The following is a 24120-nucleotide window of genomic DNA, read 5'->3' as shown; positions in this document are numbered from 1 at the left end:
CAATACCATACGGGAAAACAGAATATTTAATTGCAAATGCAGATGTGACATCGCATTCTGTCTTACTGACTCTTTTTCAAGATTATAGGGAAGGGAGAAAGCGTAAGCAGCTCAGGAAAAACATGCAGTTTACACTGCAACAGGCTGTTAGTGAAGAGCTCTGATGCTTTATTCACATGCAGCTGATAACATTTTTGGTCTTCAGGGAAAGCAACCACGTTATTTGTTTATTTTTTTTTAAAAAAACAGTCTTCAGAACAATTTACGTAGTTTCTTCATAATGCTGAAGTCCAGGTATTCATCCAGAAAGCTGTTAACAATCCCAGCTGTACCCAGGGTTATCAAGCAAATCAGAACTATCAAATTCAAATAAAACCCTGTTAACCTAGAAGTCGAAAGCAGAAAAATACTGTTACAAGCTGTACATGGTGTGTTTACAGTGAACCTGCTTGTCCACACCAGTTAAGAAGTGTGTAGAATCAGAAAGCATCACTGCTGCAACGCTGCCTTGGGGTGTTTCGGGAATAAACCATTCCCATACATGACTTTTGCTAGGGAGAGGAGAGATTCCTATGGGAAAACTCTCCCCCAGTGTTTCTAAATAGTCATGTGGAAGTTAGTAAGTTGCTCCAGGGTGGAGCAACCTCATCCCGTGACATGAAGACCTGCAGCTAAAGCCTCAGGCAAGCTTGCGCACCTCGCTGCAACTGCAGGTGCAGGCGTGTGGGAGAGCAGCCTCTGGGGCTGAGGGAGAGGCGTGCGGGTCCCTTACACCCGCATCTGTGGTCAGGTACTCTCCACTGAGCTGGGAGGTCTGCTGCTGGTTATCGCTTTGACTTGGAGATGGATTTTTGGACCGGAAAGGAGGAGTGTTGATCCTAAAAAAATCAGCCATTAGGGCACTTGCTGGGGACGGGAGAAGGTCAGGCTACTTTATTTGCACAAAATGGAAAGCTGCCACAGAAGAGTCTGGGAGAGCCCTTCAGCTCTGAAGCACAGAGCTGGCTTTTTGGGCACGTGAGCAGGGAGCTTGCCCTCCATGCCCGCTCTCCTGGGGCCGTTCTCCGTGGCCTTGGTGCAGACGCTGGTCTGACAGCCATTCTGGGAGTTGCTGCTGGGTTGGCCTCTGCCGGCAAAGCAAGCAACAAAAGGTCTCTTTGGAGAAGCCCGTCGCGTTAGCATCGGAGAGAGGTCTGAGGAGCTTGTCAGCCTCCGATTTATAGCCAGCTAACCCCACAGCCACAGAAGCTGAAGAGGTTAGGTGCTCGGGCACCGCTGGGGGTGCGGGGAGCCCGAGAATCAAACTGGTGCCTAAAGACTTGGTGTAAGTAGCCTTTCCAGGCGTGCCACGTCTAGATACAGATTTCAAAATGGTGAAGTATGAGATCTCCTCAGTTTCAGGAGAGCATGAGAAGTCTTTAGCTTAGCCCTTTAAGAATCTGTCAGAGTCAGCTGGAGGGAAAGGTAGAGGATACAGCTCACTTGCAAAGGCCTCTCCAGCACAGAAACCAAGCAGAAGGTGCATGTTCCTGTTGTGTTCTTAAAAAAATCCAGCCTTGGCAAATCAGAACTGCAATTCATGTTGTCAAGTGCACAAGTGTGTGTCGTAACCAGCTCTTTGAGCACGCGGACCAGGTTTGTCTTTGTAACTAGCACGGCTGTAGTCAGTGATTACGGCTGCGAATTGGTGTGAAGACTAATCACCTTCTCGCTACTGGGGCTGCTGGAGGCTTGTGGTATGTTTTGGGGCCGGGTTCTGCGTGCCTGACTTGTGCTGACCTGTTGCTAGCTGAAGCGCTTAGCACCAGCCGGGCCTTGTGAGCAAAGCCATCTCCTGGGGCTGCCGGGCAGCCTCTCGGCACCCTCTGGGCAATGCAAGGAAATGAGGGCCTCGCCGGAGAGTAACGCTCTGCCTAATAGTGAAGCCAGCCACTGTTCTTAGGCTTCCTTGAGAGGCTGAATCTATTGGTCTAAGGGTACTGAAGTAAAGCGTGGGAGAGATTTCTTGAACAAAGGACTTTTTAGTTTGTTGATTAAAGAAAAGCCTGTTATGCTCCGCTTGTTCATTTGTTTACACGGTTTTGCTCCCCAAACTTCCTTAATAGTTGCTAGTCTTCTGGTTGGTGTTCATTGCATCATTTGAATTATTGCATCTCTTACTGGGAAATACAAAATTATCTCCATGTATTTTCTGTGGAATGCGTAGCCTCTCCCTTCTCTTAAGCAACAGCTCTTCCAAAGAGGGTAAAGGGCTGGCGGGGACTGTAGTGTGAAGGAGAATGGTAATATCAGTATAGAAGCTATGGAAAATAGCCCTGTAGTACAGTCTTTTGCTGCTGCAGGATTATTCACTACTAAATAGCCTGATTGTTTTGTTTCTTCCTCTAGAAATATACATCCCAAGTCTTTTACGACAAGCGTATATCAGGCTATTTTCTTTTTATGACTGGCATGTGTGCCGGAAGAGGAGCCTTAGGTCAGGACCCAGAAGGTAGTGCAGTGGCTTCAGGGAAACAAGAAACAAACTGTGTGTTTGAGTGTTTATAGTGGAGGCGTGTTTTGCCAGCGTGCATGTTTGTGGAGGCAGAATTCATGTTACAAGATGCTCTGCACTTAACATTCGTTAACGTACGCGCATCTGAAGCTGTGTTCTCTTATCTGTCTGGTGAAAGTTCATCAGCCTACAAAGCCAGATTTGCTTGCTTCTTTTAGTGCATTTTGTGTGGCTAGAGTAAAGGTCTTAATGGGACAAACTGAGGAAAAATGAAAATAGCAGACAGGCAGGCACTGTGCAAGCCTCACCCGAGCAGTCTCCCATCCTACAGCAGTCCTGAGCTGCAAAACCATGGTCAGGAGGTCTGGTTTCAGACCTCTCCGAGTCTGGTTGCCACTGTGCTCCGTACGAAGCAGGCACCCACAAGGTGAGCATCAAACCTTTTCTCTCTCGTGACCTGTAGCACGTGCGCATCTTAACCTAGGCTTCTACTGTAACAGCCAGCCCTCTTCCCTGAGGGTTTCCGCTTCAGACCTCTTGCTGACGCTTTACACATGTTGCATTCAATTATAGTCACTTTTCACTGCCAGTCCTTGGCTCTCAGCCCAGCTTCAGACCACAGCCTGGAGCTTTTAACCTGCATTCAGCTGGTAACTCCTTACCTTCCTTTCACAGACTGTACGTAACCATGGAAGTACTTGTAGCGGGCAAACACGTACAACACGCCCAGAAAGGAAGCTAATTCTAAGAAAGAAAAGATTAAGGGGGGGGTGGGAGACGGAGGGGACAGTTAGAAAACTAAAAAAATGAGCATCACAGACAGTTAGACACTTTAGTTATGTTTTTGTTGTGGTTTAATCTGGCAGGCAGCTAAACACCCACAGCTGTTAGCTCACTCTCCCCCTCCCCAGTGGGATGGGGGAAAGAGTCAGGAAAAAAAAGTAAAATTCATGGGTTGAGATAAAGACAGTTTAATAGGACAAGAAAAGGAAGGGAATAATAATAATAATAATAATAATATTAATATTATACAAAGCAAGTGATGCACAATGCAATTGCTCACCACCCACTGACCGATGCCCAGCCTGTCCCTGAGCAGCAATCGCGGCTCCCCGGCCAACTCCCCCCAGTTTCTATACTGAGCATGACGCCATATGGTATGGAACAGCCCTTTGGCCAGTTTGAGGCAGCTGTCCTGGCTGTGCCCCCTCCCAGTTTCTTGTGTACCTGGCAGAGCATGGGAAGCTGAAAAGTCCTGGACTAGCATAAGCAGTACTCAGCAACAACTAAAACATCAGCATGTTATCAGCATTCTTTTCATACTAAATCCAAACCACAGCACTATGCCTGCTACTAGGAAGAAAATTAACTCTATCCCAGCTGAAACCAGGACAGTTTTCCAGTTGTATAGCTCTGGGGACTTTCATAACTACCCATACCCTGGGAAGTTATCTTGGGAAAGACCGATTCAAAAGAGATATATGTATCCTTAAAAATTCACTACGGGAGACTCTTGATATGGGTTTACAGGTAGGGGTGGGCATAGGACTGTCCAAAAAAATCTAAAAGCATTCCCTGAAAAGGAGATCTCAAGAACTGACAGGAACCTGTAGCCCCCCCCCCCCCCCATTTTGGTGATTATCCCAGAGACAGGATAGTGGCTTGGAGCACCGTGGCTTGACCCAGCGCTGTCATTTTCTATTGTTATGGCAGTTCATGCTAAAGGGGAGTGTTTGTTTTGGAAAGGGAATCTTATTTATGTTGTTAATAACCTGCTTTGCATTTATATAGCAGCTTTTATCCAAGGACATGAGAGAAAGCTGTAGTGAAGTTAGCTTTCTGACCTCCCTGTGGGAAGAGTATAAAGTCACCTCCATTTGATAGATGGAGCAGGGTGTGTAGGTCAGTCGTATTATCCAGGACTAAGCTGGATAATTTTGTGTTCCTTCAAACCGTGCGAGTGAGTATTACAGAGGACAGCTTCTACTGTGTTCTGGATTAACTCGTGTAAACATACCTATGGGAGATGCTCAGCTGAAAAAATTACTTCAAGAGGAGGTTAACATAATCCTTCTTTTCTTACATATGACAGCACATGTATGTGTTGCTGGTTAGCAACTGTGATTTTCCTCTATTCAAGTGGCTGTCTATGAGCACATGTACTATCTCGTATCCAATTTGTTGACTTAAGTGGTGCTACTTTGGATTTACCTTGGATTTGCAGTGGAGATGGGACTCTGGCTATAAGAGAGCGCCAAAACAAAATTACCGTTTTGGAGCAAACATAGAAAAAGGAGAAGAAAGCTAGTTGTTCAGGAAGGAGAGGTATAGGGGGCGTGAGCTAGTTATCCTTCCTCCAGCCCACAGAATCCATGCTCTAAAACATCACCTGGGGGAGGGTTAATAAAGCAGAACGCAAAAATGAGGCTCCATCACAAGTTCTAGCTCTACGAGAGTCCATCCCAGCACTGTTAGGAGTCACCACAGACCCACCTTGGAAAGTCCAACAGACTGAGAGGTATGAAAGCTCTTCGGTGTCTGCGTTCAGAACATTTGGCCAAAAAATGCCCCCCGCTAGGTGGCTGAGAAAACATAACAGATTCTCCTGAGTCCCCGCTGCATACCTGAAGTACAATATCTATGGCTGGAGATGCTGCTGTCATGACTGTGCTTCAGTGCTCAGTGCTATGCCCCAGAACAAACAAGTCATAGCCCAGTGGTGGTGTCGCTCATCTGGGATGTAAAAACCCAAAGATTTGCTGGCTTGAGCTCCATCTCCATCAGCCAGGCGAGGCATCCAGCCACAGACATGAGTGCTCTGACCTGAGTCTTTTCAGGCTGCCTCCTCCCCAGGGATGAGAGCCATGCTTGATGTCCTGTGAGAACTGTCCCGTAATGTGCAAATAATTGTTAGTGGGAAGCATCTGGGAGCTGCTTTTCTCCGTGATTTATGCTGCAAATCCACCAAATGTATGGTAAATGTGCCATGCACTGGCTCTTTGGTTTGCAGAGAGAAGTGAAAGCTGGTGGGGCTATGTGAAATGCCATGACTAAGTGGGGATTTCAGTGTCACTGAGCATTCTTCTAGGAAGGCTATGCTAAGGTAATGCAATTAAAAGAAGGGAAAAAGATGTCTACAGTCATTTACCTCCTGATAAAACTCCAGTGTTTTAAAAAGTTACATAAAACTTCTCAGCCCAAGATGAAAATGAAAAGTGTTTACCTTGATTAAAAAACCATCCTGCAGTCCAGAGGGCAGTCAGGAATATTGGGTAAAACTCCACACAGTTTTGTCTGCAGAATAAATTTGAAAGAACATTAGTCTGGAAAGGAAAAGAACTATTGGTGGGGTTTTCAAGGAGAATCAGCTCTGGCCTCATTTAGTTGCCACTAAAGTTAATGCTATTGAGTCCAGTGGGAGCACAGTCAAGCCAGCATTAGGCGCTCTTAAAAATTCTCTTCTTTGTAATCTCAAATACAAACCATTTCAAATATTTGCCTGGTATTTAAACTTAGACAAGGATCTGGATCTCAGCTACGTGGAAGTAAATAGGACAAATAATCCTAAATCAGTGCCTGCGCAGCAGAGAGAGGCAGGAATTCCAGCACGTGGATGTGATGTTAATCACTTATCTCCATACTCGGTATGCAAGTTTTGTGGGTCAGCATTCCTGGGACTGCAAGAGGAAGCATAGAGCTGTGCGTAGGCAGCTTGGATTGCCCTGCTGAGGCCAACTGCCTTTATGAAGTGCTGTCAGGCACAGACAGCACACGATAGATCTTCTTATGGTGAGGACCATAACATCTTTATTTGTGGACATCATCAGTTTTCCTACCAATATTTTGTTTGGATATCTTTTCTTGGTTGTTCTGAATGAATTTCTTTTTAACGAATTAAGTTAGCTAATATGTTGTCTGATGCATTCTATGTCTCATTATTGTTATCCGCTACAACTACAGTTACAGCAGATGGGATTGTTTGAAATAAATATAAATACTTTGCATAGGGTCATTAGCTAATCACAAACTGAAGCCCTTTAGGAAAACGCTGCCTTGTTAGACAGGCTATTCCAGCGTTATCCACTGTGAAGACAGAGCTTTTCTGTGCTCTTGTCTTCCACATGTTTGGTGTTAGCCACAGTCCAAGAACAGACAGCACAGCTTGCTAGATCCACAACATCTGAATTCTCTAAGTAACAGTCAATTAGCTCTCAGCCCCTGCTTTAGGTTTGGGGAATCTGATTGCCTAGTTTGATCAGAATTTGAACAGTGACTGTTTTAAATGAGCTGTACCCCGTTATCATTAAAATAATAGCTGAACCATTTGAAAAGCGATCTGTTCGTTATTTTTCTTTTTCTTTGAGCAAAGGATGCAAAGAAAAGGTAAATTTTTAAGATAATGTTTTTGCTTCTCTTCTGGACTGAATTGTTATTCATTGCCACCATCTTAATGATCTCCGGACTTACTGTGCACGAAATGTTCTGTCAAATTCTGGAGCTCCAGTGACAAGTGGGGGCATGACCTTGTGCTTCAGTCTTGATTTCCCCACCAGCCAAGCAAAATGACCTGTAAGCAAAAATAAGGCTCACGAATCACATAGTTCCTCAGCTCAGTTGCGTCCCTAACACGTCAGTAATTTTTTAAATAGAGATCATTGTTCGTCAGCTCTTTCCGTTTCATTTGACAGCAAGAGACCAATATTAGATAAACTAGTTTTTCCCTACAAAAGTTTAGATCTTCCGGAGTGACTTACTCATGAGGAAGGGGAAAAATTGCTATTTCAGAAATATATGCATTCTCTTTTTGCATTTGCTACACTAGCTATGACTTAAATATCCTTCTGCCTCATCTGAATCCTAGAACTGCACAGCCTAGGAGCGGCGTAGTCACGCCACAGCGGCCGTGCGCTGCCTTAGCAGTCTCTCAGTAACCAAATTGCCCTGATAGAGGTCAGTTCCCTACTTGCTTGAGTAGCACATGGTCATTTTGGTTTAGTGATGCTAAGAGCTATGATGCTCTGGAGTATGGGGCAGCACTACCATCTTTGGAAACAAAAATCTGGTAGCCACCTTTTTAAAGTTATTTACCCATATCTTATAGCGCATGCTTTTCTACCTGTTGTTATTGTCTCGGACTCTCAAACTTCAGTGTGTTGGAAAGAGCAGAGAGCTGCAACTGCAGAGGCTGTAGCCTGTTCCCTGCTCTCCTCATCTGCTGGAGAGCTCTGAGAGCTATCTGTCGGAGGACATATGCTGTTTCCACCTCCACTGATTGGAGCTGATAGTATTTACCTGTCTTGTAAAAAGCATTTTTTAGAACTGATGCAGTGCCGTGAAAAAGATTACTTACTGTACAGTGACTAAATATCAGTTACTTACCAAAAAAACCCAAACCAATCAAACACTATCTCTGCACTTCTGACCTGTATTTCTAGGATCACTTCTGACGTGTATATGTATACCTCATTTTACTGATGGCCTCATTTACAGAAGTTTCTCCCTAAAAGTTGAACAGAGGCTCACAAGGACAAAAGGCAATACACAGACAGCAATTTTCTGTATGCAGCAGAGCTATTGGGCATCACCCCGTTTGACTTTAAAACTCTCTGGGCACCTGGAGTTATTTTTCTGCCTATGTCGTAGCCACACTGTGTGAGAAGCTCGCTATCTACCTTGTACCTAAACTTTGCCTGGATCCAGAAACCAGGCACCCACCTGAGTTCCCTAAAAAGACTTGTCTAAGGGGCAAGCCTAGAGCATACCTTCTGTCCTTCCTTCTGGGAGCAGTGGCATTAAAATACAGCTAGACATATTAGTGGTGCTGCCCTGTGCACCTCTTATGTCTTAGCCTTGTGGCCAAAGCCTTTTCCCAAAAAGGCATTTTCCCGTCTGTCTTCTGCCCATATAAGTAATTACGGGCTGTGTTCAAGTGACCTCTTAACCCTTCTCTCCAGAGACTAGTCAGAGCATCTCAGCTACCTCTCCGTAAGGCAGGTTTACAGGACCTTTCATTGTATTTGCATCCAGCAAGACCTCCTCCACTCTCACCCACACATCTCTTGTCGTGCCTGGTGATTCATCCATTATGTGCCACCTTGCAGCCCTTTCAGAAGGGAAGAATGGTAGCAGGGAGGGTTTAGGGAACATGCTTCAAGGAGACTGAAACTTGTGGAAGCACAAGAATTACCTCTGAGAAATATTTTCCCAGAAAACTTAACTGAAAAGTTGCTGTTTAACTTCTGTTGCCCTCAAAATGGTCTCTTTTTTTATGACAAAAGCTACGTGCTAGCAAATCCTGCCTGGCTTATCAGTCAAAGTGGTAAGTGAGCCATAGTCTTTTGTGCAATGGCGTTTTTAGCCAGCAAGGCGTTCCTCATTTTCTGGCCGCACTGACCTGTTCACTGCTTAGAACCAGTCTGGGACCTGTTTTTTTCTACTGAGGAACTAAGGCAAGCCAAGGCAGCTCATTGCGTCCAAATGAGCTGAAAAAAAGCCTTGAAGGGATGCTGGACAAAGTAAACTTACTGGGGGAAATAAGAAGATTAAGGCACTGTAGGGGCCAAATCGTTCTTGTTTGTTCAGTACAGTTACCCAAAGCAAATTGTCAAGGCCATGGTATAACCCTGGCCTCAGCTGGAATGCGATTTGCCCTTGGTATTGCTTGGTCAGCAAGGCTCTGGTTTGAGGGGCAGAGATTTGCACATGGGAGACTGGTTAACCGTACGCAGAAACAGGTTGTGATAGTACGATAGTATGGCTGACCATGGTAAAATCCACTTCTTTAGTGGCTTCCACTGTGATTGATGGGAACTTTGCTTCAGTTAGGGACAAGTGGGTTTTTATATGCCAGTGAAAACCAAGCTGTGGCACTGCGCAGTGGGAGAACTGGAGTCACGTCTGTCACCTTAAAAGAAAAGGTGAGCCCGGTGTGCAGAACAAGACAGGTGCCAGCCAGGGACTCGAAAAGAGCTCAGGAGAGGAATAATTACTGTATTTTTTGTTAACTGCATAGGACTTGCCTTTTAGTTCCTTGCTGGTGAATGGAAAGTAGCGATTGTAACTCCAACTTTAAGTTTTGTGATTATGGTTTAACAAGGGCTCAAGTAAATAATAAAGCAATGGGAGAGCTCTTCTGCCCCACCCACTGGAGGTGCTGTCGTGAGGACTCCAGAAAGCATTGCAGCAGGAGTAAGTAAAGATTTTCGTAGCCTTTTCTTCCCCCTGTATCAAGTTGTTGAATTCTAGCAGCTAAATTACATGACTGAGGTAGTTACAAAGTATGCTTGACTTGCCTTTGTTTGCCTTTTTTTGCTTTCATCTTCAGGTGGCATTTATGGTTACTGAGTTAATATCTTTACTCTGAGAATATGGGACAAAGCAGGCTTTCAAGGAACATTACTCTGTTAAAAAGCCTATAGAGAAGCTGCTACCTGTATTGCAGTGTATGATAGTGCATGTTAAATTTGCATGGCCTGGCCTAACAACCTTTAAAAAAAAAATCAAATACTTTTTAATAATGTCTTGCTGGGTCCTGGAATTACTAAGAGTGATTTTAAAAGGTGCTAGTTCACAGAGGTGCTTCAAAATAGAGGAGTAGTGGGACTCCTGTCCTCCCTGTTCTCTCCTATATCAATGACTGGGATCCACTCTGTCCTTTCATTGGATTCCCTTGTTTTCCCATCAGTCTACAAAACACTGATCTCTCAAGCAGATCTTAGCTGCTTAAAACTGGATTCGTGCCTGGAAACCACTTCCTGCATTGCTTCTGCTCTTTCTTTCTACCCTAGAGCATTTCTTGCGCAGCTTAATCTTCGACTGACCTGATTCTTTGAATAACTCATGGTCCTGAGACACTAAATCTTGTACCTCTGACGATTGTTAAGTGAAACCTGACTTCCAGCACTGCTTCAGGCAGGTGGCATTGCCCATTAGCACCTTCCTAACTTGGGACCGGAGGCTCAGCAGAATAACCAGACGAGCAAACAGAGCACCCAGTGCTGTGTATGTTGCGTGTGTTTTGTCCACAGCAAGTGGTCACGTGCTGGGCTACTCCCCTCGCACGAACTGGTTATAACACATGCTTATGGTGCCGGTTTCACAACATCTATTGGAACTCTCATAAATTAATCTGTGTTGGTTTACCCATGCTAGAAAGCATGCTGAAAGTAAGCTAAGCTGTGATGATTTAAATCAGATCAGCAGATCAGATTCTTACACAGGTTTCTCTTTGGGCTTGATGTCAGACTGCCAGTGTAAATTAAAACCCGGGTTATCCTGTCTTTTCCGTGATTTTAACTAAGATTAACTAATAAGGAAGAACATAGGTATTTTCCCCCTCCCTGCGCAGTTTCAGTATCTGCACAATTCTTTGCATTTTCAAACTGCAGTACTTTTCCCGATAACGTTTGTTTGTTTGTTTTTAGTCCTTCACAGTTTTACATTAAAAATCAAGGCAGGCAAGTTGAACTTTCACAGAAGTTGATGGTAAATATTGCCACCAGCTAGAAATGTTCTGTGAAGATCACAAGGGTATGTTGTAGCTGATCTGATGACAGAAAAAGAGAATGTAAATTTTAGGTGCTTTTTATTTGCCTTCTGTTGTGTTGGGCTTTTTTTAACCTGGAAGGATCACATTCTCAAGGTTTTTTTCTGCCGGGTACAAATGTTATTTCAGTAGTTGAGGCTTTGAGAACAAACAAACACACAAGCAAGCCACATAGATAGGTGGCTAGGTAAGTTGGCAGTGCTATAGATATTTGAAAAAAGGCAGAGTGATTTTTTTTCACTTGCTCTTAATCTCATACTCGTATAGCACAAATGCCTTCAAAATGTATCTTGCTTCCTGGTGTGAACACAACTATATGAATCAACATATCTCAAAGAAAATAATGACAAGTGTTAAAAATGCTACTGTAGTTTTAGACTGATACACAGCAAAAAGAGCATCTCGGACTTGCCCAGTTCTGTCCCTAGTCCTTGATTCTCAGAGGCATATCAGCAGGGGGTAAAATGAATCCATTTAGATCTTAAAGAAAGGTAATGATGAGGACATAATATGGAATATCTCATCTTATTGCTGCCTAGTGTAAAGGTTTGCTTTCTTCTTTCATTTCAGATACTTAGTATATATCTCTATTTCAGGCAACAGTTTTTATAGCGCTTTCAGTCCAGCATTGGTGTATTTGATTTCACAAATTTACTCTCACTTTTGAGTTTTTCAATTGTATAGGTGCCTAAATAAGAATCGAAACCAAGCCACGATGTGGCTTTGGGGTAACTTTACAGCTCTCACAATAGCGTGATTCCAAAAAGTCAGCAAACAAAATAGAATTGAAAACAAATTAGTTTCTCCCACAGGGAAAAGTAATCTGTCCCACTGAGCCAACTCCCTCTCAGGCTACAGGGAGGGTAAACAACGCTCCGGTAAGAAAAATCTTAGGAGTTCTCAGAATAAAGTTACAGAGCAGCCAGTTTATCATAAAATAATTTCCAGTACTTCAGCACCAGTGGAAACCTCCCCAAGCCCCAGCCACGCAACCCCACAGATCTTACATTGCTGGAAGGCGGAAAGAAGAGAGACGGCCGCAAGCAAAATTAAATCACCAGCCATGCTCCCAGCAGCTTCCGTGTGCGAGCAGGATGTGTGGAGCGGAGAGGGAGCTCGAGCGAGCAATGAGGAAAAACAACAGGTGGGAGAATTACAGCGCTTTTCAGCATTGCAACAAAGGTCTGCCCTGGGACTGAAACAGCCTAGCTTTTTAAAACGAGAGTGCAAAATTTATGGCCATTTTTCATTCCTGAAAAAGTTCAACTACAGTCAGCTGGCCCTGCCTGCCTCTTGCCTGTGTGAAAGCCCAGAGAGAACAAAACCAGCCTTTCCCGCCTCTGTGGATTCAGCTGCTCTTTTATGTCTTAGATTTTAGTTGCAACCTCTTTGGGGGCGAAGACTTTTTGTTCTGTGTTTGCACAGGGTCTAGCGCAGCGAGGTCTGCATCCATCACTGGCAGCACCACTCGAAAGCAGCAGGTGCAGGAGATGCGAGGGGGGAGCGGAGCTTTGTACTGTCCCCACACTTGATTTACGGGTTTTGCGGAACGTGTACAACTTAGGCTCTGACGGATGACGTGACAGCCACTTTGCAAGTAGTCAGCGTACAGAAAGGAATTGTTCAGGATAGTTCAAAGGGTAAAACAACTCAGAAAGAAAGAAATATCTCCCCTCATTTTACTGCCTGGAGTACACTTCCTATAGCTTATGCCTAGTCCTAAAACTGGGAGAAATTCTCTCAAGGAACATTTGTTCATCGGCTAGCCCTAACTAACAGGAAGCTTAGTGTTGTTAGCCGTTATGATCCCGTAAGACCACTGGAACAAAACCAGTGTAATGTTTGTTGTGACTCCAGGATTATCTATCCACTTTGTCTCCAGCTGATGCTAAAGTGGGATGCTTCATTGACTTTAGTCAAATTTGCTAATTTTAAAGGCTAATGTAAAAAGGACTTTAAATGAGTTATTTTACCTTGCCAAATTTTAAAAGGTTATTTCTTGGATATTAATTCAGTATATTGTTCTTTCTAAAGATTGGAAGAGTAGATATACTGTAACAACAGTAGTTGGATGTTTGTGCTTAGTAACTCTTTAATTGCTGATTTATGCGCTTTAATTGTGGTCCTTGTACTATGGGTTGGCTTTCGGACCACATCGTTTCTCTATGTTTTTAGGAGCTGGCTCACAAGTGTTCAAAACATTGTCACGCTGCTGATATGGGGAAGTGAAGGAAAACTCTGACAGAGCTGGTCATTTGAAAAGTTAAAACTACAAGGGCTAAACATTTGAAGGCCAGCTGACACTGAAGTCATGGGGTTTTTTCTGACTTTATTCAAAGGATTTGAATTTCAAAATGGCAATGGACATGCAAAATCCAACAAAGGTTGACTTAAAAGTAGGCAGGAATACGATCTAGGGCAGGGGGCTAAATGCACAAAAATATTATATGTTACATGGCCATTATGGCTGAGCTAGAGTCTGCTTAAAACTCTGTTCACTTTCCACTGGTAGCAGAGAGTTTGTAGTTGCCTATAGATTTATAAGGCTTTTGGTCATACGTAGTCCCCAGGCAACTTGATCTAGCGCTATGCATCCTCCCTGTGTAACCCAGAACAGGAAGTCGGATCATATACAAAGCAAGGTTGGGTTTATTTATGACTGTGGAAATACAGTAGTACCTCAGATGCCCAGGGCTTTTATGATGTGTATAAGCCCCAATATATAAAAAGATGCCAGGATCAACCAAGAGATTTTTCCAGTTATGTCAGGACATTTTGAGAGCTTGTCTGCGGCTGATTTCTCAGCTTGCTCCTGATGAATGTAATTTGATTTTGGATTTCCTTCACTTGCATGTATTTCATATGTGCTTTGCTTATCTCTGCTGTTGTAAATGCATGTGTTTTCTGCAGCTGTCCAAAGCTGTCTCCAAAGCAAGAACAGAGGCTTTAAGCAGTGAAATGTAATGTGAAGTCAGAGATACTGGTGGTATCTTATCAGACTTAGGTCCTTCCCATTTGGAAACAGTGGTATTTTATTCCTGCACCTTACTTTGTTTGTGTGCTCTACAGGGAAAACAAGTTTCTCTAACCATAATTTGCAGCAGCAAGGCAATTTGAGGCATTGGGTAGGGACGGGACTTGCTAGTTTCATGCAGCAGCTGTGTATAAGAGCTGGGAGTCTGCATAGCCCCAGGATTTAAGGCAAATTAGTGGTCCTGCATCTGGCTGACCTGTGGGTCCCTGGCAGACCTTCCCGAAGAGGCTGGCTCTTCTCTCTGTGGAGGAGCTCCTGTTGACCAGCAGCGAAGGCAAACCCCAGCAGGGTGGCAGAACTGCTGTCACGGGAGAGCAGATGGTTGGGGTGGTGAGACCAAAAGCATTTTAAGCGTGAAACCAGACTGATCAAATAAGCTCTTTTAATGGAGTCACTTTGTCAAAGCTGTTCAGTTTTTGTCTCTGGAAGAGCTGAAAAGAGCTTTGCAAAGGGTCGTGTTCAGCCTATGCAGGGGTGTAAACTTGTTAAAGGCCAGTCACAAGTGGCAGTGCAGCATCTTTTCTTTTTAAACACCACCTAGGAGACAGGCTCTGAAGAACAGAGAGGCTCCTCTGGCTGGAAAGGAAAACATATCTGAACTCTCATATATTTCACTGGAAACGTTTACAGGGTAAATCATATCTATTACAATGTATGAGGCTAGCTCATGTATCAAAAGCAGTTTAGCTACAGCAGTAACAGTAGTGAGCTCTGCGGTTTATTAATTTACTCTGCTTTTCAACAATATATTACAAAGAACATGGGCCTATGTGGCACTGGGTCATACTCAGGCTTTAAATTTATCAGAACTATGAAACAGGTGAAAGAGGAAGAAAATACGTTTATTCCTTCAAATGTTCCTATTTCTACCTCCTAAATACCAGTTGTAACCTGTGTCTGCTGTTGTTTCATATATACTTTGCATGGGGCCTCAGAGGAAGGATGAACAGTCCATTTTATTCAGTTCATTTTAAGGTCTGGTTGTTCAGAGTCCCCTGCTTTGTGGCAGCGTTACCAAATGATAAAACAGATCCTCATTTTCCATCCCCTTCCTCTGGACAGTGGTGGCATGAGATCAGGCTATTTTTGATGGTGGTGGCACAGCAGATTTAAAAAATTAAATCAAGTAGTAGCCAGAGGTTGGGATTCTTCCCTGATCTGCACCTTCTACAGCCTTATGTCACCTCCATCAATATTGGATGTAAGTCAGGAAAAATTGGTTCGTGGTGTTCTCATCTGGATGTACAAAAGATTGATGTGCTTTAACTCCCATCAGTGTGTTAATGTGAGTTGCTATATGCACATAAATTCCCGCATGCCCACAGGCCTCTTGGATTTCCTTATGACCTTTGGGTATCATTACATTTTTTTACTTTGGACATTGCAAGAACATATCTGGGATGCAATTCTGGACTGTGATAGAGCATAATATATTTTTACATATGTTTATGAAACATAAACTCTACCAGTCTTGCATAATATCCCATTGTAATCATAGCAGGCTTTCAAAGTAGCAGCAAAAAGAGGAGTCTAGATTATTGTAAGAAATACCTTCATGTAATAAGTGTGTGGTTGGTTTTTGTTAAAATGGTGCTTTTCTGTTAAAAAATGTGGGTTTTTTCTTAAAATATGTTCACCCGTTCTCAGCTCTGAGACGCTCAGAAGTGCAATGGCTTGGGAGAGATTATCAGAACCCGTTCAGGAAAATGGCACACACACAAGCACATCTGCACTGCCATGTAAAAAAGCTGTGTGTATATGGTGATCAGGGAATACCTGGGGCATACAACTGGGTAGAGGCTGAATATTCCTCACCTCCCACGTCTCAGACCTCCTCCTAACCTAAATGTTTCTGGAACAAGTGGTAAATCTCCCTCCAGAGAAGAAGTACAGCCTAACACAAGAAGGGAATTCTGTGAACCCTGCCTCTCCCATTTGGCAGGAGAGGAGGAGGAAATGCGGTATACAAAGCTATTTCCCATTCTTTCCTTTGACTTTCCTTGTGAGAGATTTAATGTGTGCTGCAAAAGCTACCAGCCTGGAGACGGGATGTGGTGGGCCTTGCAGTCACATAATGTCTGAGGAGAGAGTTAGGCAAAGTCACATTTCTTTTGTCAGTGCATGTGATTATGCCTGAAGAGTAGAAGCAACTCTCCCAGATTCTTCACCCTATGGAAATCAGTGTGGCTTACGCTCCGTGCCTCACTCACAGGCTAAAGCTGCTGCAGACCAATATGATCATCTTGCCTGACTGCCTGTATGATACAAATTGGCAGCGTTTCAGCAATGAATAACAACTCATTAATAAGTGATGGGAGCTGGGAGGCAGCGGTGCTTCCAGACATTAGAATACTTCCTGCATCACACAGTCCCGCTGGCTCTGCGTACGGTATCTCCAGTTTGCAGCAGGTAGTCTTGGGAGAACCGAGGGCTGGTCTGCGAGATGCAGATCCTGCACGACTTATGTCTGGATCAAAAGGAGGTTTAAAGATTTTCCTGTTGCTATTGACCAACTGGAAGCGGATCCCCAGGCCAGCGTGACTGCTCTGATATCTGGAATGCAGGGGATTAATGGAGACTCAGCAAGAGATTTGAAGGCGTGTTGGCTGTACATCTCATGTCTCCCTTCACAACACCTAGTAGATTTGTGACAACATAGCACTTGCTATTTTTTAACTTGCTAACCTTGGACAAAGAGCTATTTTAATTAGTGAACCACTTCAGCTTGAGGGAGTCTTTTCATCCATACAGAAGGAAGTTTAATTTCATCTTTGTGGAAATCAGCGATGTTTAGGAAGTAAGAGGTAAACTGTGCTCATGTTCAGCCTTATCCGATGCCTTTAGGCGATAAGGCAGATCTTAGCATTTGCTCAGGCAGCTGGCAAGCCAGGGCCTCCAGCCTGGCCAGCTCTTCAGCACGGCTTGCGTTACAGTCACAACTGTGTGCCATTATTTATTGCCTGCATCTTCAACTTTTCAGAGATGCTACTGGTAAATGTTGGCTCTCAGTGGCAGAGTGATGCTTGCTTGACCCCAGCTACCAGGGGAATGTAGCAGCCCCAGTCATTGTCATAATTGAAAAACTGACAGTTTTCCAAGGTGCCTGCTGTAGTTATGCATTCAGCTGCTCCCAAATTTCTATCAGGTAGGATGCCCAATTCCCTGAGATTCACTTGAAAGTTTTGTGTAACTTGGCCTTACTAACACAGGAGGTTAATGGCAAAGACAGGAACCCGAGCGGGTACCTGGCTGTCTTCTCTGAGCTTTGAATTCCAGACTCTGCACCCTCCTCCCATCTGGCAGGTTGCAGAGCATGCAGGGACCTAGACGCCAGCTCCCTCAAGACAAATAATGTAAGCAGCTGATATTGTGTCTGCCATATTTACACAGGCATGTTTTGAAAAGAAAAAAAAAACCCTGGAGAGTCTCTTCCTTCTACCATGCTTCTCCAGCTCTCCCTCCAGCCGAGGCAGCCCCAGTCAGGTCCAGCACTTCCACGCTGGAGAGGGGTTTGATCCAAGCGCTGTCGGATCAGCCACACTCCTAGGTCGGCCGCTCCATCCTGGCTTGGCTTCTGTCTATCCCCTCAGCCCCTTCCTGCGTCCCTCCCCGGCGCGATTGCCATTTCTTCTCTTGGTCTCCGCAGCCTCTCCTCGCCAATTAGAGGCTCTGCTCTCATCCCTTCTCCTGCTCGCTCACGCCGCCCATGTCCACTCTCCCCTGATGGATGCTGGCTTAGCTTTCGGAGTGGTTGTATGTTAAAGCCGGGAGGCCCGGGAAGCTTTGTCTGCTCCTGGGCAGGGGAGGGGGTCCCCCGGCCGGGGTCTCGTGTTGCTTGGCAACATATTTCTCTCTCCTCCGACAGTCATTTCCCCTCGCAGCGCCTGCTGATGCACGCACAACAAATGACAGCAATATTACAGCAGCAGTTGCTCCTGCCACTGTTTACTTGTTATTTATGGTTATTGCCGTGAAAGGATTTGTAAACATTTCTTCACATCCTTCCTTGGTCAAAATAGATATTCTTACATGCTTTTGTGGCACGCCTGCATAATTAATGAATGGTCACTGCATTTCAGTGCACGTGACTTACAACCATATTGGCGTTTTTTAAAGTGGCTACTGGTTCTGGACATTTCTGTTTTACAGCCCCAAACTGAGACGTCCAAGGTTTTATACTCAGAAGTGCAAAAATCCAATGTAAGAGAGGCCGGCTTAACTGCCTCAAATTGTGGCGCTCATTTTTAGGTACTCAAATTAACAAATTCTGCTCTGAATCGCTTTCTGTCCCTTTCAAAAGGACATGAAGGCTAACACTAAGGTTTCAAAATGAAAACATTTCCATGAACAGAGATAAAGCAGCCATGGTTTTTCCTGATGTCTGAGTCTCCACTTTATCTGTTTGCCCTTTCCTCCTCCACATTAACCACTTCCAGCTTAGTCTTTCCAGTTTGCATCTGTGGACGTGCCAAAGAAGAAATATAGCTTCACTTGCCTTTTTTCTCCAAAAGAGCACAGCAAGAAAGCCAGACCACATGTTTTTTCTGATCTTACAATGAAAATGCTGCTGAGGCCTTTCCTTGCTTGATAGACTTTGTCACGCAGGCCAGATCTGGAAGGCTTTGTTTGTGCTGCTGGCTAGTTACGTGCTGTCGGATCTTCTGCTGGGCCTTGATTGAGCTCTAGACAGGTTTTATTCCATTTGTTAGCACGGACTGACTCCCTAGCTTGTGAGAAGGTCTGACAGGCAGGGGAGAACTTTGTTTTGTGTTGTAGGGGTGCTCCGCAGCGACAGCTGCATCTGTACATCTGCCATTGCCCTCTGCTGGGGTATGCCAGAACTGCTGGTGTGTGCCCGCCGCTGTCCCGGCAGGAGTGAGGTCCCGAGCAGAAGCCTCTCCTTTACTTTAAGAAATTCCCTCTTTGGGAACTAAGGCTGCCTGCACGTAGCTAGCTGGCAAGCAAGACAGCTGGCTTTGTTCGGCAGGTCACCCGGCGTCGAGCAACAAGCAGCGCGGGAGCTAACCCAGAACAGGAATGTCCACCTCGCCCGGGCCCAAGCTGCGGAGGAACATAAAAGCCATCTCCAATGTACAGCAGAGTTAAAAAAGATGGGGTTGTAAATTTTTTTCTCATTCAGTTCTTCTTCTGACCGAGCGACTGAGCTGACTTTACAGTGGATGCATACATACAGGGTTGGTTTGCTAGTCTGCCACTATACTATTTAGATTGTATATTTACTTAGTGGTTGTATATGTCTCATCTGTTGGAATTGAATGCATGGATGGTTTCTGAGCGCAGCTCTAAGGCATATTGCATGCTCTACATATGCTCCTTTATCTTCATGCTGAGTAGAGACAAATGGAAGTCTTGGTGTAAAAGCTCTTAGATGAAGACTCTGAATTCACTTTAAAATCCAGTTTTCCCACAGCAGGAGTTATTAACGACAGCCTTTTTGAAAGGGCTTTATAGAATGAAGACCTTTGAAAGCCCTTGAAATTAAGACCTTTATAGAAATGAAGGCCCAGTGCTAAGGTGCTACAGCAGGGAGGTATACCAGCAAGGAGGGAGCAGCCCACATTTCTATGGGATTGCACCGGTAGAGAAGGAAGAGGAGGACACTATGGCCCAGCTGTTCCTCAGAGAAAGCAAACAAGCTCCAAAACAGGCTCACTTAGCCGAGACAGGCTGGTTGCTTAGGAGGAAGTTCTCTGAAATCAAACCAGGACAGAGGTGACCTGCAGTAATGACCCACTGTCAGCCATTTCTTTCCTGAATCTACAGTGACTAGGAGAAAAGTATATTGTTTATGTGGTTTTGTTTCTTTCTTTTACTTTGCACCCCTTCGAAGCACAGACTGCTTCATAGTCAAATGGAGAGACCTGAGAGTTTCCCAGCTCCACCTACTCAGCAGTGTCTCTGCACCCCAGGTGGGTGCAATAGCTTACAAATCTGGAGTTTTGTGGAACTCTGCAAAGTCATTTGGAGAGTGCTTTGAAATTCTTGAATGAGCATAGCCCTGTTGGGGGTAGTTTTCAGTTGTCTTCAGCCTGAAAACCCCTCTGGGTTTTCTGGTGGAAACAGAAGGAGTGCCAGCTCAAAGCATAACCTGGTAATGCTTATATGGAGGCTAGCAGGAGTTAAACCAAGTAATGTGGGAGTGCAATTAATGTGTACTTTCATCGGTCACCTTATCCTGGTCACTGTCTGGATCAGCTAACATCCTTGTGCTGACTGAATTGCCTTTCTCAACTCAGTGAGAGACGATATTGCAGAGTACAGAAAACTGCTGATAAATTAGCAGAGTTTGAGAGTAAAAGCCATTCCAATTCCAGAATGGCCTTATTACTCTTTGAACAACCCAAATGTTTCTCGATATAGTTCATTTAGCCAGCTCTGAAAGAGGGAATGTAGAAATAGGTGGCATTGACTTGGGACGTTTATTTTTAGGTAACGCTTTTTGTTCCCTTTCTCAGCATAAGAACTACTTTCATCTTCTTCAGAGGCAGAGTTATAAATATCTTCCATTGAGATCCAGGGCCTCTGACATGAGTGTGTAGCGCTTCTCCCTGCTGCGCATGGCAATCGTATTTCCTTCCATTCCACAGCACTCTCGCACCCCTCTGACAGAAAAAGCCCCCTCAGCTCCTAAAATCCATCAGTTATTTTCCTGAGGAGGAAGAGGATGCTTGTGGGAAACTGCACATTATGTGTTGTATCAATATGAAATATAACATGTGCCATTTCTGCCTATTCCATGAAATATAACATGTCCCATTTCTGCCTATTCCTAATCAGCATTATACGCTTCACCTCCTTGGATTTCAGTGTCCTGGTTGTTTGTGTAATCAATAGCATGTGCAAACTGTTCCTGTCCCTGCTCTCCTTTGCTTACTGGCGCCTTACGCAACGCTGTCCTTGCCCATGACACAGGCACTGCAACAACTTCAGAGCAACACCACCTTGTTTGTCAACATGTGTTATAGAAAGGACCAAGCAAGAACGAATCAAAAGTCTGTCAATGGCAAATTTACTTCTTGCTCTCAAAATTTGTCACAAACCCCAGACAGACTTGCAACCCCCTAGCCTGTTTGGTAACATTTGCCTCTACAATCCTGGCTGCCCCACATGCCAGAAAAATGGTATCTCCTGTGAGGACCAGTGGGAGCTACACACAAGTGCTTCATGCAGTAGCTGCTATTTCTGACCAGGAACAGCTCAAGTGGCCAAGCTGCATAGTGTGACCCATCTCACAAGACTGGTTTACTGCTTCCACAAATTATTGAAGTGCCCATGGAGACAATGGAATTGCACAGGGTTTCCTTGCCGCTTGCAAGAAAAATGCTGGAATTTCCCTCACCTGCATCTCAAAATGAGAAAGGAGCAAAGAGGAGATAAGAGGCTGCGGGTCCTTTGCTGAAGCTGTGGAAAAGCATCAGCGCACAGGAGTTGGTGCAGCTGGATTTAGTAAGCACTGAGGAGTTGAGGGAAGCAGGCAGCGTTGCCCTAGAGGAAGACCAAAAGGCAAGTTTTGGTCCATTCTCTCTGACTGGTACTGCTCCTTTAGGAAGCCTTGCTTAGGTAGTCTAAAAGAAAAAAGGACTGGAGGAAATAAATAGGGTAGGGGAATGCCTACCTGCCAAAGTCTGGAGCTGCAGGTAGGGAAGTAGCATTTCCACTATTTTAACTTTCAAGTGCATCAACGTATAAATTGTGCTTAGTTTCCCTGGTGGATAGACCTATGTGTGCATTACCATATGTGGGCATGATTGTGTAAGCAGTGTTCTCTTATAAAATACTCATAGCCTGAAATAAGCATAGCATGACCATGGGCAGAGAATATTGGAATATACTTCAAGTTGTGTTGTTTCAGTATCGTTCATGATTTATGCTAATTCAAAAGTAAACAAAAGCATTTTAGGTCATTTTTGAAATGTAGCCCTTTTTAATTTCCTATGGGCATTATTGTGGTTTTATTTCTTAATCAAAATTTCATTTTTGGCATTTGCTAACTTAGTATTATTTTAAGATTTTGGTTCTGGTTTTACCTGTCTCTTTAAAGCCCACATTTCCCCAAAGGGAAGAGGAAGGAGGTAAACTCTTCAATGGGAAAAAAATACTAATATTCCAAGCAATTTTCTATTTCGAAATTAAAACACTACTTCTACTTGGAGAAGAAATCTATTTTAACTTGGTTTAAAATGCAAAAAAAAAAGTTTCAAAATAAATTAAAATTTGGCCTTTCTTGAAATAGCTTTCCTGCTAGAAGCACACTAGTGAAAGTACTCAGATCAGTGCAAAAAAAAAGGTATCCCAACAGATACATGGCTTTGTTTAATCCCTGCTTTTTGTAATTTTGAGTCTGTTCTATTGATTATGTAAAAAAGTTAAGGATGAGAAGCAGTGTATTTCCAGATTAGAAGCTTTGAGAAGAATAAGGCAATTTATACAGGATAGAGAATGGGATGCATTTTGTTTTGAGGCATGTCCCGGTATCAACACAAGTCATGAATTCATGTCAGATCCTCTTTATTTTAAACTACATGCACAACTTGGAAGCATTCTCTATAAGGGCTTTAAGGCAGTTCCTTTTCTTTCCCGTGATCCACAACAATGTCAATGTGACAACTTTTGGTACTCATTTTGATGAATGAGTTAGCATTTTTGGCAATGTATACGTGCTACCTTTGGAATATGTGATGAGCTGGAAAGGTCCATACGTTGATTATGGTATTTTGTATAGTTGACAAGGCTTTACATCTAAAACAGCGAATAGATTAATACACCCCATCACTTTCCCTCTTTCACTTGACTGTTGTAGTTGCCTAGCATATTGCAAGAATGAAGCGAGAACTGAAATAAAAAAAATACATGTCTAAAGGAAAAACAAGGTAGTAGAATATGTTCAAATTAAACCATTGCCTGATATAACCTGGGATGTTATTATTAGGGTGTTGACCTGACCCTGCTAGAAAAGCACAAGAACCCCTGCCTTAGACTTAAAGGCTTTTGACTGTTACACAGCAGCATTCACTCTCTAATTGACGTCAATGGTCTCATAGCCTTGGGGATCTGACATGGGGCATAAATTTGCCACAGTCGTAGTTTATAAATGAGCATCGCTATTTTATGGTGATAAGAGAACAGGGCTACTTGGCCTGCTCCCTCCCATTTAAAAGCAAAGTGTTCATAATGCATAGAAAGCCTCGTTTTTTTATTCTAATGGACAATATCTCTTTCTGCTATCTGAAATACATTTGCCATTTTGGCACCAACAAAGGGAGTACTTTTCACACTGTTTCCAGGCTCAGATTGGTTTTATTCCCTTGCTCATCTAAAGAGGTACCCTTCAGTCAAGTGAGGCAGTCTAAGAAAATCCTCTCTTGCTGTAAACCTCTGAGCCTGTATTTAACATAGAAATGAATTTCATGAATCGGACTAGGCATTACAAGGAAACTGTTGGAGCCTAGAAGAGCCTCGTAGTCTCCATGTACACTGTAGGTGTGTTACAAGACAGCTGGCCTGGGCTGGGGAGCCATGGACTGATAGTTCGAATTTGCTCCCCAGCCCCTTGCCCCCTTGCTCAGCTCCTTCCAGGAGGAAAGTCCCCAGGCGCTTTGTTTGCCTCTCTTGCACTCTGTCTTCTGAAACAACCCACTGCACTGCACTTGGGGACCCAAGAGGCTGGTTGCCAAGTACTGGCATTTTTTGTTGGTGAGCGGTTGGTACCTCAAGAGCCATCCCAACACACTTGTGACTTGGCTGCACGGCAACCTCTGAAGCACCATTCAGTCACGTTCCTGATTCGTGCTCATGCTTGTCCTCAGATGTGTGCACAGCTGCAGGGGAACAAGTGAGGAGCCTGCAGCTCTGCATGGGGCAAATCCAGGGCCCTGTTCCCGGTTTGCTTGTGCCAGAGTTGCTCGTTTTGTACCAACAAGAGGGAGGTCTCAGGCCCACTGGCTTCATTAATATTCACTGGTTTAACTGAAGGGCTAGGGCTCATGCTTTCTAAAAATCAGCTTGTCCTCCAATGCCCTCTGGTGA

At 44.2% G+C, this 24120-nt stretch overlaps 1 protein-coding gene across 1 annotated transcript; it reads right to left on the bottom strand.

Moving 5' to 3' along the window:
* Positions 1-252: 252 nt before the first annotated feature.
* MGST2 (microsomal glutathione S-transferase 2) lies at positions 253-12104 on the bottom strand. Its single transcript, XM_075709745.1, has 5 exons — positions 12047-12104; positions 6962-7061; positions 5718-5788; positions 3157-3238; positions 253-385 (listed from the first exon to the last, which is right to left on the bottom strand). The coding sequence occupies exons 1-5, from the start codon at positions 12102-12104 to the stop codon at positions 253-255; spliced, it is 444 nt and encodes a 147-aa protein (XP_075565860.1).
* Between the last annotated feature and the right edge of the window lie 12016 nt (positions 12105-24120).

Source organism: Pelecanus crispus, chromosome 4, assembly GCF_030463565.1.
Source record: "Pelecanus crispus isolate bPelCri1 chromosome 4, bPelCri1.pri, whole genome shotgun sequence".
NCBI classification, from domain to species: Eukaryota; Metazoa; Chordata; class Aves; order Pelecaniformes; family Pelecanidae; genus Pelecanus; species Pelecanus crispus.
This window is presented reverse-complemented; position numbering and strand designations above follow the sequence as displayed.

Coding starts and splice junctions, on each gene's coding strand:
- MGST2 (XM_075709745.1), bottom strand. CDS start 12,104: ATGGCTGGTGATTTAATTTTGCTTGCGGCCGTCTCTCTTCTTTCCGCC. Junction 7,062..12,046: donor TCTTTCCGCCTTCCAGCAAT/GTAAGATCTGTG, acceptor TTTTGCTTACAG/GTCATTTTGCTTGGCTGGTG. Junction 386..3,156: donor GTACAGTCTGTGAAAGGAAG/GTAAGGAGTTAC, acceptor TTCGACTTCTAG/GTTAACAGGGTTTTATTTGA.